The sequence below is a fragment of the Salvelinus alpinus genome, chromosome 11 (assembly GCF_045679555.1).
Source record: "Salvelinus alpinus chromosome 11, SLU_Salpinus.1, whole genome shotgun sequence".
Taxonomy (NCBI): domain Eukaryota; kingdom Metazoa; phylum Chordata; class Actinopteri; order Salmoniformes; family Salmonidae; genus Salvelinus; species Salvelinus alpinus.
Window position 1 is genome coordinate 3,090,590 of NC_092096.1, and position 19,385 is coordinate 3,109,974.

Consider the following 19,385-nt stretch of genomic DNA (forward strand, 5'->3'; position numbering starts at 1 on the left):
GTCGCCTGTCTTCTTTTATCACACAGGCAGCTTGTTTGTTTGTGTGTGTGTGTGTGTGGTGTGTGTGGTGTGTGGTGTGTGGTGTGTGGTGTGTGTGTGTGTGTGTGTGTGTGTGCGTGTGCGTGTGCGTTTTATCACCCGGGAAACAGCCGAGCGGTGCCCGCGGCGGCTAGACGGAAACGACTGCCATTAGACGGGCGTCATGCTAAACGGACACTTTAATGATGTCACGGCGTGCTCGCCGCCCACCACTGACTGATTAGCTGTCACAGAGTTCCACCATCAGCACTATCCCAGAATCCTCAGCTTCATAAAACTAGTCAACCCTCACGATTGATTAAAACTATTTTATTAGTATATTTTGCTACTCCAGAAGAATAGGAATTAGGATCATGGCTTGACAAGGGAAATGGCAGAGTACAGTACTCCCCAATAACATCGTACTACAGAGTACTGTACTCCCCAAGAACATCTTACTACACAGAGTACTGTACTCCTCAATAACATCTTACTACAGAGTACTGTACTCCCCAAGAACATCTTACTACAGAGTACTGTACTCCTCAATAACATCTTACTACAGAGTACTGTACTCCTCAAGAACATCTTACTACAGAGTACAGTACTCCCCAAGAACATATTACTACAGAGTACTGTACTCCTCAATAACATCTTACTACAGAGTACTGTACTCCTCAATAACATCTTACTACAGAGTACTGTACTCCTCAATAACATCTTACTACAGAGTACTGTACTCCTCAAGAACATCTTACTACAAAGTACAGTACTCCCCAAGAACATATTAGTACAGAGTACTGCACTCCCCAATAACATATTACTACAGAGTACTGTACTCCTCAATAACATCTTACAACAGAGTACTGTACTCCTCAATAACATCTTACTACAGAGTACTGTACTCCTCAAGAACATCTTACTACAAAGTACCGTACTCCTCAATAACATATTACTACAGAGTACTGTACTCCTCAATAACATCTTACTACAGAGTACTGTACTCCTCAATAACATCTTACTACAGAGTACCGTACTCCCCAATAACATATTACTACACAGAGTACAGTACTCTCCAATTAATGTCAGTTTACATAAATTATGTTTCACATTTTGGATTATCAAACGTATCAAAGTAACGAATGGGTTACCTTCTGTAATTAGCCTATTAGTTTACTACGCTAGTTGTATCTGCTTGGTTAGGGAATTAGCCTATTAGTTTACTATGCTAGTTGTATCTGCTTGGTTGGGGAATTAGCCTACTAGTTTACTACGCTAGTTGTATCTGCTTGGCTGGGGAATTAGCCTACTAGTTTACTATGCTAGTTGTATCTGCTTGGTTAGGGAATTAGCCTACTAGTTTACTACGCTAGTTGTATCTGCTTGGTTAGGGAATTAGCCTACTAGTTTACTATGCTAGTTGTATCTGCTTGGTTAGGGAATTAGCCTATTAGTTTACTATGCTAGTTGTATCTGCTTGGCTGGGGAATTAGCCTACTAGTTTACTATGCTAGTTGTATCTGCTTGGTTAGGGAATTAGCCTACTAGTTTACTACGCTAGTTGTATCTGCTTGGCTGGGGAATTAGCCTACTAGTTTATCAAGCCAGGTGTTGTTTTATAAATTTTTTCACATTTTACAAAATACACATTAGCTGTTGTTGTTGAAGCAGTCTGTGTCCTCAGTAACTCAGATCCCTATCAGAGGTCTCATGATGGCGTTTCACTACAAAGGTTTCGCCTTCTTTTGACATTTTTCCAAGCCAACTCCGAGTTGTATTTAGGTAGGCTAACGTTAGCCAGCTACCTAAGTAGCTAGCTATATATCTTTTTATATATATTTTTTTATTTCACTTTTATTTAACCAGGTAGGCTAGTTGAGAACAAGTTCTCATTTACAACTGCGACCTGGCCAAGATAAAGTAAAGCAGTGCGACACAAACAACAACACAGAGTTACACATGGAATAAACAAACATACAGTCAATAATACAGTAGAAAAAGTATATATACAGTGTGTGCAAATGAGGTAGGATAATGGAAGTAAGGCAATGAATAGGCCATAGTGGCGAAATAATTACAATATAGCAATTAAACACTGGAGTGATAGATGTGCAGAAGATGAGTGTGCAAGTAGAGATACTGGGGTGCAAAGGAGCAAAATAAATCAAATAAATAACAGTATGGGTATGAGGTAGTTGGATGGGCTATTTACAGATGGGCTATGTACAGGTGCAGTGATCTGTGAGCTGCTCTGACAGCTGGTGCTTAAAGCTAGTGAGGGAGATATGAGTCTCAAACTTCAGTGATTTTTGTAGTTCGTTCCAGTCATTGGCAGCAGAGAACTAGAAGGAAAGGCGGCCGAAGTAGGAATTGGCTTTGGGGGTGACCAGTGAAATATACCTGCTGGAGCGCGTGCTACGGGTGGGTGCTGCTATGGTGACCAGTGAGCTGAGATAAGGCGGGGCTTTACCGAGCAAAGACTTATAGATGACCTGGAGGCAGTGGGTTTGGCGACGAATATGAAGCGAGGCAGTCATTTGAGAACCAAGGCTGTTGAGTCTGCCGAAAAGAATGTGGTGATTGACAGAGTCAAAAGCCTTGGCCAGGTCGATGAATACAGCTGCACAGTATTGTCTTTTATCGATGGCGGTTATGATATTGTTTAGGATCTTGAGCATGGCCGAGGTGCACCCATGACCAGCTCAGAAACCAGATTGCATAGCGAAGAAGGTATGGTGGGATTCGAAATGGTCGGTGATCTGTTTGTTAACTTGGCTTTCGAAGACCTTAGAAAGGCAAGGTAGGATAGATATAGGTCTGTAGCAGTTTGGGTCTAGAGTGTCTCCCCCTTTGAAGAGGGGGATGACCGCGGCAGCTTTCCAGTCTCTGGGGATCTCAGACGTTCCGAAAGAGAGGTTGAACAGGCTAGTAATAGGGGTTGCAATAATTTCGGTGGATAATTTTAGAACGAGAGGGTCCAGATTGTCTAACCCAGCTAATTTGTAGTGGTCCAGATTTTGCAGCTCTTTCAGAACATCAGCTGACTGGATTTGGGTGAAGGAGAAATGGGCGAGGCTTGGGCAAGTTGCTGTGGGGGGTACAGGGCTGTTGACCGGGGTTGGGGTAGCCAGGTGGAAAGCATGGCCAGCCGTAGAAAAATGCTTATCGAAATGTTCAATTATCGTGGATTTATCGGTGGTGACAGTGTTTCCTAGCCTCAGTGCAGTGGGCAGCTGGGAGGAGGTGCTCTTATTCTCCATGGACTTTAGTGTCCCAGAACGTTTTTGAGTTTGTGCTACAGGATGCAAATTTCTGTTTTAAAAAGCTAACCTTAGCTTTCCTAACTGCCTGTGTATATTTGTTCCTGACTTCCCTGAAAAGATGCATATCACAGGGGCTATTCGATGCTAATGCAGAATGCCACAGGATGTTTTTGTGCTGGTCAAGGGCAGTCAGGTCTGGAGTGAACCAAAGGCTATATCTGTTCCTGGTTGAACATTTTTTGATTGGGGCATGCTTATTTAAGATGGAGAGGAAGGCACTTTTAAAGAATAACCAGGCATCCTCTACTGACGTAATGAGGTCAATATCCTTCCAGGATACCCGGGCCAGGTCGATTAGAAAGGCCTGCTCACTGAAGTGTTTTAGGGAGCGTTTGACAGTGATGAGGGGTGGTCGTTTGACCACAGACCCATTACGGATGCAGGCAATGAGGCAGTGATCACTGAGATCCTGGTTGAAGACAGCCGAGGTGTATTTGGAGGGCAGGTTGGTTAGGATGTAGGCTATCTCTGCAGTAGATTGCAACTCAAGATAGATCGCTAATGTCAGCTAGCTAAAATATGGTGGTCCCCTCAATCTTAGTTAGCTGGCTAACGTTTATACTGCATCTAAAGTCAATCTGGCATCATCACAATCATGACAAAAGGTTTTCCTACTAATTATTTTTCCTTCTTTTGAAATGTTTTTTTGTGTTTTCCAAGCCAAATGCAAGTTGTACTGAGGTAGGCCAACGTTAGCCAGCTAGCTAGGTAGCTAGCTAGATCGCTAATGTCAGCTATTCTAGCGATTGATAATGATGATCAAAATATGCACAACCAGATACATAACCATCAGTCTGTGGTTAACTACCGGTATACTCACCACCACTGGGGACCAACCAACTCTAACCACCTATTCCACATGATAGGGTCCTTCAGCAGGGCACGCAAACCAATTACCATTCCAAAAAGTATTATCTTTTACCTAATGGTGACGCCCTCGAAACATTTTAAAAGGGCCCTAGAGAGCCGGGCGTTCAAGTTATCAAGTTTGTTTAAAATTAAAAAATAATCCTTGACAAGAGTCACTAGAGACTCAAAGCCACAAGAAGGTAGAATACATTTCAAACGTTGCTTGTTGAGAGAGGGGGAGGTAGAAGTAGAAATAATAGAATGTTTAGTACATTTCAAACGTTGCTTGTTGAGAGGGGGGGAGGTAGAAGTAGAAATAATAGAATGTTTAGTACATTTCAAACGTTGCTTGTTGAGAGAGGGGGGAGGTAGATGTAGAAATAATAGAATGTTTAGTACATTTCAAACGTTGCTTGTTGAGAGAGGGGGGAGGTAGATGTAGAAATAATAGAATGTTTAGTACATTTCAAACGTTGCTTGTTGAGAGAGGGGGGGAGGTAGATGTAGAAATAATAGAATGTTTAGTACATTTCAAACGTTGTTTGTTGAGAGGGGGGGAGGTAGATGTAGAAACAATAGAATGTTTAGTCGACTTCCTCAATAGTGGGTCCAGATGAACCACCACCTCCATGTTAAATCATCTCTATTTAACTCCTCTGATGATGGCCATGCTGACGATCATCTCTGTATTTCTGTGTGGAAACAGATGTACATGATGTTAGCTGCACTTCCTCCATAACCTTTAGTACGTTCGGAGGATAACTGCTCTCCGGTGACATCCCGTCTGTTGTCGTAGCGACGGTCACGGGACGTTGACGCACGCGCCGCTGTCACGTAACCGATCCTCTGACACTGTGAAGACGCTGACGGACAGCTGATGGGTGTCAGTAGTCACGGTAACAGTCCTATGTGGACGTCTGTCCCGCCGTGGTGTCACCTTCTGTGTCTGTCTGATTGACAGCTTGGGGTCCCCGCCCTCTGGCTTCTCTGGTGACCTCACGGACGAGGTCATTGGCAGGGAGAGTTGATTGACAGCTTGGTGCTCCAACACTGCCCCTCTGGTGACCTCACGGACCCTCTACGTCATCAGAAAACAGAAACAGGAAACTGATTCTCCAGTTGTTTTATTAAGTTAAATGTTTTGACTAGAAGGTCTTCTTCGAAGAGGAAACCTTTTGTTTTTCACGACTATTCTTTCTGTACCTTGCATCCGACAGTCGCTGTTGATCCTTTGTCCCCTGTCCCCCAGGGACAGATGTGCCCTCTACTGTCAACTGACTAGGAAACTGTCAGTCCTCCCTCTGTTGACCCCTTGTCCCCTGTCCCCCAGGGACAGATGTGCCCTCTACTGTCCACTGACTAGGAAACTGTCAGTCCTCCCTCTGTTGACCCCTTGTCCCCTGTCCCCCAGGGACAGATGTGCCCTCTACTGTCCACTGACTAGGAAACTGTCAGTCCTCCCTCTGTTGACCCTTTGTCCCCTGTCCCCCAGGGACAGATGTGCCCTCTACTGTCCACTGACTAGGAAACTGTCAGTCCTCCCTCTGTTGACCCTTTGTCCCCTGTCCCCCAGGGACAGATGTGCCCTCTACTGTCCACTGACTAGGAAACTGTCAGTCCTCCCTCTGTTGACCCTTTGTCCCCTGTCCCCCACTGACAGATGTGCCCTCTACTGTCTTCTGACTAGGAAACTGTCAGTCCTGCCTCTGTTGACCCCTTGTCCCCTGTCCCCCACTGACAGATGTGCCCTCTACTGTCCACTGACTAGGAAACTGTCAGTCCTGCCTCTGTTGACCCCTTGTCCCCTGTCCCCCACTGACAGATGTGCCCTCTACTGTCCACTGACTAGGAAACTTTCAGTCCTCCCTCTGTCCTATTACTCTGTCCTTTCAGTCCTCTCTCTCTGTCCCAATGCCCTACTCCCTGTGGGTCCTGCGTGGCTGATCCTAGAGGGACAGCGGGGCGGCCAGCCTACTGCCGGCCTGTAAATCACCCATATGTCCACTATACCCTGGGGATTACTGTCAGGCAGCAGGAAAACATCACACTACACAGACACTACAGCCACCAACCACAGGGCATATGTTAAAAGCTGTCTCTAAATGAAAGGGGCATATGTCATCGTCTTCTAATGTAGAGAGGGGAAACGAGGGGAGGGGAGAGGAGAGGAGAGGAGAGGAGAGGAGAGGAGAGGAGAGGAGAGGAGAGGAGAGGAGAGGAGAGGAGAGGAGAGGAGAGGAGAGGAGAGGAGAGGAGAGGAGAGGAGAGGAGAGGAGAGGAGAGGAGAGGAGAGGAGAGGAGAGGAGGGGAGAGGAGAGGAGAGGAGAGGAGAGGAGAGGAGAGGAGAGGAGAGGAGAGGAGAGGAGAGGAGAGGAGAGGAGACTCCATCCCAGCCATTTCTCACTGCCTCCATCCCAGCGACCACCACTGTCCATCCCTCCTGTCCATCCCTCCTGTCCATCCCTCCTGCTATCAGTAGTAATTAGATTTCTCCTCTCCGTGGTTTCTTTCCCCTAGTGGCGTTTGACATCCCATAATGAAATGAAGCTCTATTACCCCACCCGACGGGCCCATCGCCACGGCAGCAGCAGCCAACCGGCCCCCTGCTCCTTGACAAGACGAGGAGAGGTTCTGAGGGCAGCAGAGTCCGTATGTGATCGCATTCCAAATGGCACCTTATACCCTATTCCCTACATAGTGCACTACTTGTGACCAGAGCCCTATGGGATCTTACATAGGGAATAGGGTGCCATTTAGGACGTATCCTCAGTCAGCGATTCTCAATCTGCACAAAAAAAACAACTAATCTCTTCCTCCCCTCCTCTGACAAAAAAAACCCCCTCCTCTCTCTATCCCCCCAATAAACAATCTCCCTCGTCCCATCTGCCATCCCCCGCCACGAGCGCTTAGCACGCAACGCTGGCACTGTGGCATGGTGACATCACGACAGATCTCTGGCTTTGGTGGCACATGGCCCGGGAGGGTATTAACCTGTACCCCCCTCTGTTAAAGATCATAGGAGGTGATGGTCTGGCCCGGGAGGGTATTAACCTGCACCCCCTCTGTTAAAGATCAAAGGAGGAGGGGGTCTGGCCCGGGAGGGTATTAACCTGTACCCCCTCTGTTATAGATCAAAGGAGGTGATGGTCTGGCCCGGGAGGGTATTAACCTGTACCCCCTCTGTTATAGATCAAAGGAGGAGGAGGTCTGGCCCGGGAGGGTATTAACCTGTACCCCCCTCTGTTATAGATCAAAGGAGGAGGTGGCATGGCCCGGGAGGGTATTAACCTGTACCCCCTCTGTTATAGATCAAAGGAGGAGGAGGTCTGGCCCGGGAGGGTATTAACCTGTACCCCCCTCTGTTATAGATCAAAGGAGGAGGTGGTCTGGCCCGGGAGGGTATTAACCTGTACCCCCTCTGTTATAGATCAAAGGAGGAGGAGGTCTGGCCCGGGAGGGTATTAACCTGTACCCCCCTCTGTTATAGATCAAAGGAGGAGGTGGCATGGCCCGGGAGGGTATTAACCTGTACCCCCTCTGTTAAAGATCAAAGGTGGAGTTGGCATGGCCCGGGAGGGTATTAACCTGTACCCCCTCTGTTAAAGATCAAAGGAGGAGGTGGTCTGGCCCGGGAGGGTATTAACCTGTAGCCCCTCTGTTATAGATCAAAGGAGGAGGTCTGGCCCGGGAGGGTATTAACCTGTACCCCCTCTGTTATAGATCAAAGGAGGAGGGGGTCTGGCCCGGGAGGGTATTAACCTGTACCCCCTCTGTTATAGATCAAAGGAGGAGGTCTGGCCCGGGAGGGTAATAACCTGTACCCCCTCTGTTAAAGATCAAAGGAGGAGGTGGTCTGGCCCGGGAGGGTAATAACCTGTACCCCCTCTGTTAAAGATCAAAGGAGGAGGTGGTCTGGCCCGGGAGGGTATTAACCTGTACCCCCTCTGTTAAAGATCAAAGGAGGAGGGGGTCTGGCCCGGGAGGGTATTAACCTGCACCCCCTCTGTTAAAGATCAAAGGAGGAGGGGGTCTGGCCCGGGAGGGTAATAACCTGTACCCCCTCTGTTAAAGATCAAAGGAGGAGGTGGTCTGGCCCGGGAGGGTATTAACCTGTACCCCCTCTGTTAAAGATCAAAGGAGGTGATGGTCTGGCCCGGGAGGGTATTAACCTGTACCCCCTCTGTTAAAGATCAAAGGAGGTGTTGGTCTGGCCCAGGAGGGTAATAACCTGTACCCTCTCTGTTAAAGATCAAAGGAGGAGGAGGTCTGGCCCGGGAGGGTATTAACCTGTACCCCCTCTGTTAAAGATCAAAGGAGGAGTTGGTCTGGCCCGGGAGGGTATTAACCTGTACCCCCTCTGTTAAAGATCAAAGGAGGTGATGGTCTGGCCCGGGAGGGTATTAACCTGTACCCCCCTCTGTTATAGATCAAAGGAGGTGATGGTCTGGCCCGGGAGGGTATTAACCTGTACCCCCTCTGTTAAAGATCAAAGGAGGAGGTGGTCTGGCCCGGGAGGGTATTAACCTGTACCCCCTCTGTTAAAGATTGAAATGGTGCCGGCAGTGGTAGTAAGCTGATCTCTGGCTATGGCACACACACACACACCAAACATGTCTGCAATTAGCAGCAACACTCCTCTGTGTCAGAAGCAGGTCTGGTGTATCTGGGGAAGCAGGAAGCAGCAGAAGGTGAATCATTGTGTACATGGATAATGTCTCTCCTGATGAGAGGATGATATCTGCACCTGCATCATTTACATACACACCTCTATCTATCTCTCCCCTTCTATCTCTCCCCTTCTCTCTCTCTCTCTCTCTCTCTCTCTCTCTCTCTCTCTCTCTCTCTCTCTCTCTCTCTCTCTCTCTCTCTCTCTCTCTCTCTCTCTCTCTCTCTCTCTCTCTCTCTCTCTCTCTCTCTCTCTCTCTCTCTCTCTCTCTCTCTCCTCTCTCTCTCTCTCTCTCTCTCTCTCTCTCTCTCTCTCTCTCTCTCTCTCTCTCTCTCCCTCTGTCTCTCTCTCCCTCTGTCTCTCTCTCTCTCTCTGTCTCTCTCTATTTGTTCTGCTCTGGGGCAGGTATGGCAGACAGGGGAGGTGAGGTGCATGCTGGGAGTGTTGAAAGGTAGAGGATTTATGAGCCCTGTGGGACTGTGGGACAGATTACCTAGAGGGCGTTGGTGCTTGCCCGTCAAGGTTCTACGGTCCTCTCCCCACATCACTCTTCCTCAGCCCGTAAAAACATGCACACGGACTCGCACACACCAGCGGGAGCTCGGTGGATGTTGAAGGTGTTTTCCAGAAATAGTATAGACAAACTCGAGGTCATACGCTATAAGGAAGTGAGGTCAACATGTCAGGAGACTGATCCGAGCAACATTACAGATTCCTATATTTGTCTTCTGTAGACGCTACAGTTGATCTTCTGTCTCTGCTGTGTCGTCAGTAGTCTGTTCACAGAGTTAGGGGTTAGGACAGTTACGTTGGGACAGTTCCAGTAGCTGAATGACAGGCTTCCTGACAGGGTCAGAGGTTAAGACAGTTCCAATGGCTGAATGACAGGCTTCCTGACAGGGTCAGAGGTTAAGACAGTTCCAGAAGCTGAATGACAGGCTTCCTGACAGGGTCAGAGGTTAAAACAGTTCCAGTAGCTGAATGACAGGCTTCCTGACAGGGTCAGAGGTTAAGACAGTTCCAGTAGCTGAATGACAGGCTTCCTGACAGGGTCAGAGGTTAAGACAGTTCCAGTAGCTGAATGACAGGCTTCCTGACAGGGTCAGAGGTTAAGACAGTTCCAGAAGCTGAATGACAGGCTCCCTGACAGGGTCAGAGTTTAAGACAGTTCCAATGGCTGAATGACAGGCTTCCTGACAGGGTCAGAGGTTAAGACAGTTCCAGTAGCTGAATGACAGGATTCCTGACAGGGTCAGAGGTTAAGACAGTTCCAATGGCTGAATGACAGGCTTCCTGACAGGGTCAGAGGTTAAGACAGTTCCAGTAGCTGAATGACAGGATTCCTGACAGGGTCAGAGGTTAAAACAGTTCCAGTAGCTGAATGTGTGTGTCAGAACGTGGACTACAGTGTGTGTGTCAGAACGTGGACTACAGTGTGTGTGTCTGAACGTGGACTACAGTGTGTGGCAGAACGTGGACTACAGTGTGTGTGTCAGAACGTGGACTACAGTGTGTGTCTGAACATGGACTACAGTGTGTGTGTCAGAACGTGGACTACAGTGTGTGTCTGAACGTGGACTACAGTGTGTGTCTGAACGTGGACTACAGTGTGTGTCAGAACGTGGACTACAGTGTGTGTCTGAACATGGACTACAGTGTGTGTGGCAGAACGTGGACTACAGTGTGTGTCTGAACATGGACTACAGTGTGTGTGGCAGAACGTGGACTACAGTGTGTGTCAGAACGTGGACTACAGTGTGTGTGTCTGAACGTGGACTACAGTGTGTGTGTCAGAACGTGGACTACAGTGTGTGTCTGAACGTGGACTACAGTGTGTGTCAGAACGTGGACTACAGTGTGTGTGTCAGAACGTGGACTACAGTGTGTATCTGAACATGGACTACAGTGTGTGTCAGAACGTGGACTACAGTGTGTGTCAGAACGTGGACTACAGTGTGTCTGAACGTGGACTACAGTGTGTGTGTGTCAGAACGTGGACTACAGTGTGTGTCAGAACGTGGACTACAGTGTGTGTCAGAACGTGGACTACAGTGTGTGTGTCAGAACGTGGACTACAGTGTGTGTGTCTGAACGTGGACTACAGTGTGTGTCTGAACGTGGACTACAGTGTGTGTCTGAACGTGGACTACAGTGTGTGTCTGAACGTGGACTACAGTGTGGCAGAACGTGGACTACAGTGTGTGTCAGAACGTGGACTACAGTGTGTGTCTGAACGTGGACTACAGTGTGTGTGTCAGAACGTGGACTACAGTGTGTCAGAACGTGGACTACAGTGTGTGTCTGAACGTGGACTACAGTGTGTGTCTGAACGTGGACTACAGTGTGTGTCTGAACGTGGACTACAGTGTGTGTCTGAACGTGGACTACAGTGTGTGTCTGAACGTGGACTACAGTGTGTGTCTGAACGTGGACTACAGTGTGTCTCTGAACGTGGACTACAGTGTGTGTCTGAACGTGGACTACAGTGTGTGTCAGAACGTGGACTACAGTGTGTGTCTGAACGTGGACTACAGTGTGTGTGTCAGAACGTGGACTACAGTGTGTGTCTGAACGTGGACTACAGTGTGTGTCTGAACGTGGACTACAGTGTGTGTCTGAACGTGGACTACAGTGTGTGTCTGAACGTGGACTACAGTGTGTGGCAGAACGTGGACTACAGTGTGTGTCTGAACGTGGACTACAGTGTGTGTCTGAACGTGGACTACAGTGTGTGTCTGAACGTGGACTACAGTGTGTGTCTGAACGTGGACTACAGTGTGTGGCAGAACGTGGACTACAGTGTGTGTCTGAACGTGGACTACAGTGTGTGTCAGAACGTGGACTACTGTGTGTGTCTGAACGTGGACTACAGTGTGTGTGTCTGAACGTGGACTACAGTGTGTGTGTCAGAACGTGGACTACAGTGTGTGTGCAGAACGTGGACTACAGTGTGTGTGTCTGAACGTGGACTACAGTGTGTGTCAGAACGTGGACTACAGTGTGTGTCTGAACGTGGACTACAGTGTGTGTCTGAACGTGGACTACAGTGTGTGTCTGAACGTGGACTACAGTGTGTGTCTGAACGTGGACTACAGTGTGTGGCAGAACGTGGACTACAGTGTGTGTCTGAATGTGGACTACAGTGTGTGTGTCAGAACGTGGACTACAGTGTGTCAGAACGTGGACTACAGTGTGTGGCAGAACGTGGACTACAGTGTGTGTGTCTGAACGTGGACTACAGTGTGTGTGTCAGAACGTGGACTACAGTGTGTGTGTTGTAACCATGCTAACCCTGTATCTCTCCTGTCTCTCCAGACCTGCGGCGGATGACAGCAGGCTTCATGGGCATGGCTGTAGCCATCATTCTGTTTGGCTGGGTGATAGGTGTTCTGGGATGCTGCTGGGATAGAGGACTGATGCAGTACGTGGCAGGATTACTGTTCCTCATGGGAGGTAAGAGGACAACACAGATACTGTATCTCATTCAAGGCCCCGGATTCACCAAACACTTCTTCTTTAAGAAAAATTACAAAGGATGCTTTTAAATTTAAAAAGAAATAACACGTTCATAAGATAGTTTGTATTGGGGTCCTAAATCCTGGTGATCAGGTGAACTGGTCCGTAGGATTGTTAATCAATCCGGGGTGGCAGGTAACCGAAAGGTTGCATGTTCAAATCCCCGAGCTGACAAGGTAAAAATCTGTCGTTCTGCCCCTGAACAAGGCAGTTAACCCACTGTTCCCCGGTAGGCCGTCATTGAAAATAAGAATTTGTTCTTATTAACTGATTAAAATAAATAAATCACAATCACTAGTTACATCAAACTTGAATAGATTATGTAATCTTAACTTCCAGACTGATTGTTTATCAACAGTTAGAGGACTAAGGGTTTTTGATACAATATTGACCCCCAGCTCAGGTCGTTACTGTGAAAGAGAATCCCATCAACAGCTAGGTGACTACAACTCATAGACTACAGCTCAGCGTTCAACACCATTGTCATCACTAAGCTAAGGACCCTGGGACTAAACACCTCCCTCTGCAACTGGATCCTGGACTTCCTGACGGTGCTGCCCCCAGGTGGTAAGGTTAGGTAACAACACATCCGCCACGCTGATCCTCGACACAGGGGTGTGTGCTTAGTCCTGTACTCCCTGTTCACCCACGACTGTGTGGCTGCGCACGACTCCAACACCATCATCAAGTTTGCTGACGACACAACAGTGGTAGGACAGGGAGGAGGTCAGTGACCTGATCACCGGTGAGACGGCCTACAGGGAGGAGGTCAGTGACCTGATCACCGGTGACGATGAGACGGCCTACAGGGAGGAGGTCAGTGACCTGATCACCGGTGAGACGGCCTACAGGGAGGAGGTCAGTGACCTGATCACCGGTGAGACGGCCTACAGGGGGGAGGCCAGTGACCTGATCACCGGTGATGGTGAGACGGCCTACAGGGAGGAGGTCAGTGACCTGATCACCGGTGATGGTGAGACGGCCTACAGGGAGGAGGGCAGTGACCTGATCACCGGTGACGATGAGACGGCCTACAGGGAGGAGGGCAGTGACCTGATCACCGATGAGACGGCCTACAGGGAGGAGGTCAGTGACCTGATCACCGGTGACGATGAGGCGGCCTACAGGGAGGAGGTCAGTGACCTGATCACCGGTGAGACGGCCTACAGGGGGGAGGTCAGTGACCTGATCACCGGTGAGACGGCCTACAGGGAGGAGGGCAGTGACCTGATCACCGGTGAGACGGCCTACAGGGAGGAGGTCAGTGACCTGATCACCGGTGAGACGGCCTACAGGGAGGAGGTCAGTGACCTGATCACCGGTGATGATGAGACGGCCTACAGGGAGGAGGGCAGTGACCTGATCACCGGTGAGACGGCCTACAGGGAGGAGGTCAGTGACCTGATCACCGGTGACGATGAGACGGCCTACAGGGAGGAGGGCAGTGACCTGATCACCGGTGAGACGGCCTACAGGGAGGAGGTCAGTGACCTGATCACCGGTGAGACGGCCTACAGGGAGGAGGTCAGTGACCTGATCACCGATGAGACGGCCTACAGGGAGGAGGTCAGTGACCTGATCACCGGTGACGATGAGACAGCCTACAGGGAGGAGGTTTGCAGGAAGTAGTCCCCAGTGTGGTGGACTACAGGAAGTAGTCCCCCGTGTGGTGGACTACAGGAAGTAGTCCCCAGTGTGGTGGACTACAGGAAGTAGTCCCCAGTGTGGTGGACTATAGGAAGTAGTCCCCAGTGTGTTGGACTACAGGAAGTAGTCCCCAGTGTGGTGGACTATAGGAAGTAGTCCCCAGTGTGGTGGACTACAGGAAGTAGTCCCCAGTTTGGTGGACTACAGGAAGTAGTCACCAGTGTGGTGGACTACAGGAAGTAGTCCCCAGTGTGGTGGACTACAGGAAGTAGTCCCCCGTGTGGTGGACTATAGGAAGTAGTCCCCAGTGTGGTGGACTACAGGAAGTAGTCCCCAGTGTGGTGGACTACAGGAAGTAGTCCCCCGTGTGGTGGACTATAGGAAGTAGTCCCCGGTGTGGTGGACTACAGGAAGTAGTCCCCAGTGTGGATGGGGGCGAGCACGTCATTGACCGGGCTGCACTGGAGCAGGTCCAGAGCTTTAAGTTCCCCACTGTCCAAATCACTAAGAACTTCAAATGGTCCACACACACTCACACAGTCGTGAAGAAAGTCCGACAGCGCCTCTTCTTCCCCCTCGGGAGGTTGAAAAGGTTTGGCACGGGCCCTCAGATCGTCAAACAGTTCTATAGCTGTACCATTGAGAGCATCTTGACTTGGTATGGCAATATCACCGCCGTTAAAGACTCCAGCCTCCTAAGCCATAGACTGTTCTCTCTGCTTCTGCATGGCAAGCGGTACTGGTGCATCAAGTCTGACACCAACAGGCTCCTGAACAGCTCTATCCCCAAACCAAATAGCTAACGAAATGGCTAACTAAATAGCTAACTAAATGGCTAACTAAATTGCTAACAAAATATCTGAGTTGACCCTTGTATTGTATTCTTATTTACACACATACACACTGACTCTATACACACTGACTCTATACACACTGACTCTATACACACTGACTCTACACACACTGACTCCATACACACTGACTCTACACACACTGACTCTACACACACTGACTCTATACACACTGACTCCATACACTGACTCTACACACACTGACTCTACACACACTGACTCTACACACACTGACTCTACACACACTGACTCTACACACACTGACTCTACACACACTGACTCTATACACACTGACTCTACACACACTGACTCTATACACACTGACTCTACACACACTGACTCTATACACACTGACTCTATACACACTGACTCTATACACACTGACTCTATACACACTGACTCTATACACACTGACTCTACACACACTGATTCTATACACACTGATTCACCACACACTGACTCTATACAGGGGGGGTTACTGTGAAAGATAACAGCATCAGCTCAGGGGGGGGGTTACTGTGAAAGAGAATAGCATCAGTTCAGGGGGGTTACTGTGAAAGATATTAGCATCAGCTCAGGGGGGGTTACTGTGAAAGATAATAGCATCAGCTCAGGGGGGGGGGTTACTGTGAAAGATAATAGCATCAGCTCAGGGGGGGGGGGGGTTACTGTGAAAGATATTAGCATCAGCTCAGGGGGGGGGGATTACTGTGAAAGATAATAGCATCAGCTCAGGGGGGGGGGGTTACTGTGAAAGATAATAGCATCAGTTCAGGGGGGGGTTACTGTGAAAGATAATAGCATCAGCTCAGGGGGGGATTACTGTGAAAGATAATAGCATCAGCTCGGGGGGGGGGGGGGGGGGGGGGGGGGTTACTGTGCTGGTAGTGCTGGTGACTCTGATTAACAGCCTGCCTTCTCTATGCCCCCCCCCCCCCCACACACACACACACACACACACACACACACACAGGGAGACAGTGGTGGTAACATCACACACTAATAAATTATGTCATGCACGGCAGAAGGTGAGAGAGAGAAAGAGGGGGGGCAAAGGGAGAGGGAGAGAGACATAGAGAGAGAAAGGGAGAGAGAAAGAGAAAGAGAAAGAGGGAGGGAGGGAGGGAGGGAGGGAGGGAGGTAGAGAGAGAGGTAGAGAGGGAGGTAGAGAGAGAGGTAGAGAGAGAGGTAGAGAGAGAGGTAGAGAGAGAGAGAGAAAGAGAAAGAGAAAGAGGGAGGGAGGGAGGGAGGGAGGGAGGGAGGGAGGGAGGGAGGGAGGGAGGGAGGGAGGGAGGGAGGGAGGTAGAGAGGGTTACATTAGAAAACCAGAGGGAATAAGGCAGGTCAGACTACTGTGACCAGGTCTGCAGGGTACTGGGGGGAGACTGCAGGGTACTGGGGGGAGACTGCAGGGTACTGGGGGGAGACTGCAGGGTACTGGGGGGAGACTGCAGGGTACTGGGGGGAGACTGCAGGGTACTGGGGGGAGACTGCAGGGTACTGGGGGGAGACTGCAGGGTACTGTGACCAGGTCTGCAGACTGCAGGGTACTGGGACCAGGTCTGCAGGGTACTGGGGGGAGACTGCAGGGTACTGGGGGGAGACTGCAGGGTACTGGGGGGAGACTGCAGGGTACTGTGACCAGGTCTGCAGGGTACTGGGGGGAGTCTGCAGGGTACTGGGGGGAGTCTGCAGTCTGCAGGGTACTGGGGGGAGACTGCAGGGTACTGGGGGGAGACTGCAGGGTACTGGGGGGAGACTGCAGGGTACTGGGGGGAGACTGCAGGGTACTGTGACCAGGTCTGCAGGGTACTGGGGGGAGACTGCAGGGTACTGTGACCAGGTCTGCAGGGTACTGGGGGGAGACTGCAGGGTACTGGGGGGAGACTGCAGGGTACTGGGGGGAGACTGCAGGGTACTGGGGGGAGACTGCAGGGTACTGGGGGAGACTGCAGGGTACTGGGGGGAGACTGCAGGGTACTGGGGGGAGACTGCAGGGTACTGGGGGGAGACTGCAGGGTACTGGGGGGAGACTGCAGGGTACTGGGGGGAGTCTGCAGGGTACTGGGGGGAGAGTCTGCAGGGTACTGGGGGGAGACTGCAGGGTACTGGGGGAGACTGCAGGGTACTGGGGGGAGTCTGCAGGGTACTGGGGGGAGTCTGCAGTCTGCAGGGTACTGGGGGGAGACTGCAGGGTACTGGGGGGAGACTGCAGGGTACTGGGGGGAGACTGCAGGGTACTGGGGGGAGACTGCAGGGTACTGGGGGGAGACTGCAGGGTACTGGGGGGAGACTGCAGGGTACTGGGGGGAGACTGCAGGGTACTGTGGCCAGGTCTGCAGGGTACTGGGGGGAGACTGCAGGGTACTGGGGGGAGACTGCAGGGTACTGTGGCCAGGTCTGCAGTCTGCAGGGTACTGGGGGGAGACTGCAGGGTACTGTGGCCAGGTCTGCAGGCCAAATGGCCCGGTCAAATTCAACTTGATTGACTGTAACACAGTTTTGCTGATGTTATCGTAAGTGCAGAGAAATGACTATAGTTCAAGGTACTGGGGGGAGACTAGTAACAGTGACTATCGTTCAGGGCAGGGTACTGGGGGGAGGCCGGCTAGTGGTGACTATTTAACAGTCTGATGGCCTGTTTTTCAGTCTCTCGGTCCCTGCTTTGATTGACCTGTCTCCGCCTTCTAGATGGTAGCAGGGTGAACAGGCCGTGACTCGGGTGGCTGAGGTCCTTCTTGTCCTAACTGATGATCTTCTTGGCCATCCTGATGATCTTCTTGGCCTTCCTGATGATTTTCTTGGCCTTCCTGATGATCTTCTTGGCCTTCCTGATGATCTTCTTGGGCTTCCTGATGATCTTCTTGGCCTTCCTGATGATCTTCTTGACTTCATGATGATCTTCTTGACTTCCTGATGATCTTCTTGGCCTTCCTGATGATCTTATTGGCCTTCCCGATGATCTTCTTGGCCTTCCTGGTGATTTTCTTGGCCTTCCTGATGATCTTCTTGGCCTTCCTGATGATCTTCTTGGCCTTCCTGATGATTTTCTTGGCCTTCCTGATGATCTTCTTGGCCTTCCTGATGATCTTCTTGGCCTTCCTGATGATCTTCTTGGCCTTCCTGATGATTTTCTTGGCCTTCCTGATGATCTTCTTGGCCTTCCTGATGATCTTCTTGGGCTTCCTGATGATTTTCTTGGCCTTCCTGATGATCTTCTTGGCCTTCCTGATGATTTTCTTGGCCTTCCTGATGATATTCTTGGCCTTCCTGATGATCTTCTTGGCCTTCCTGATGATCTTCTTGACTTCCTGATGATCTTATTGGCCTTCCTGATGATCTTATTGGCCTTCCTGATGATCTTCTTGGCCTTCCTGATGATCTTCTTGGCCTTCCTGATGATCTTCTTGGCCTTCCTGATGATCTTCTTGGCCTTCCTGATGATCTTCTTGGCCTTCCTGATGATTTTCTTGGCCTTCCTGGTGATCTTCTTGGCCTTCCTGATGATCTTCTTGGCCTTCCTGGTGATCTTCTTGGCCTTCCTGATGATCTTCTTGGCCTTCCTGATGATCTTCTTGGCCTTCCTGATGATCTTCTTGGCCTTCCTGATGATCTTCTTGGCCTTCCTGATGATCTTCTTGGCCTTCCTGATGATCTTCTTGGCCTTCCTGATGATCTTCTTGGCCTTCCTGATGATTTTCTTGGCCTTCCTGATGATCTTCTTGGCCTTCCTGATGATCTTCTTGGGCTTCCTGATGATTTTCTTGGCCTTCCTGATGATCTTCTTGGCCTTCCTGATGATTTTCTTGGCCTTCCTGATGATATTCTTGGCCTTCCTGATGATCTTCTTGGCCTTCCTGATGATCTTCTTGACTTCCTGATGATCTTCTTGGCCTTCCTGATGATCTTATTGGCCTTCCTGATGATCTTCTTGGCCTTCCTGATGATTTTCTTGGCCTTCCTGATGATCTTCTTGGCCTTCCTGATGATCTTCTTGGCCTTCCTGATGATCTTCTTGGCCTTCCTGATGATTTTCTTGGCCTTCCTGGTGATCTTCTTGGCCTTCCTGATGATCTTCTTGGCCTTCCTGGTGATCTTCTTGGCCTTCCTGATGATCTTCTTGGCCTTCCTGATGATCTTCTTGGCCTTCCTGATGATCTTCTTGGCCTTCCTGATGATCTTCTTGGCCTTCCTGTAAAACCGGGTGTTGTAGATGTCCTGGAGACCAGCAGTGTGAACCCAGTTGCCGTACCAGGCTGTGATACAGCCCGACAGGATGCTTTCAATGGTGCGTCTGTAGAAGTCCGTGAGGGTCATAGGGGGCCAAGCCAAATGTCTTCTGCTTCCTGAGGTTGAAGAGGTGCTGTTGCTGTTTCTTCCTGAGATTGAAGAGGTGCTGTTGCTGTTTCTTCCTGAGGTTGAAGAGGTGCTGTTGCTGTTTCTTCCTGGGGTTGAAGAGGTGCTGTTGCTGTTTCTTCCTGAGGTTGAAGAGGTGCTGTAGCTGTTTCTTAGATG

The 19,385-nt window shown here is 49.9% G+C and overlaps 1 protein-coding gene across 1 annotated transcript in view; it reads left to right on the forward strand.

The window, feature by feature from the left end:
- The window catches only part of tmem178bb (transmembrane protein 178Bb), a 303,969-nt gene that overhangs the window by 279,228 nt on the left and 5,356 nt on the right, over positions 1 to 19,385 (forward strand). Inside the window, exon 3 of the mRNA XM_071331527.1 lies at positions 12,172 to 12,309. Coding sequence (XP_071187628.1) covers positions 12,172 to 12,309 — 138 coding nt within the window. The remainder of the gene's footprint in view (positions 1 to 12,171; positions 12,310 to 19,385) is intronic.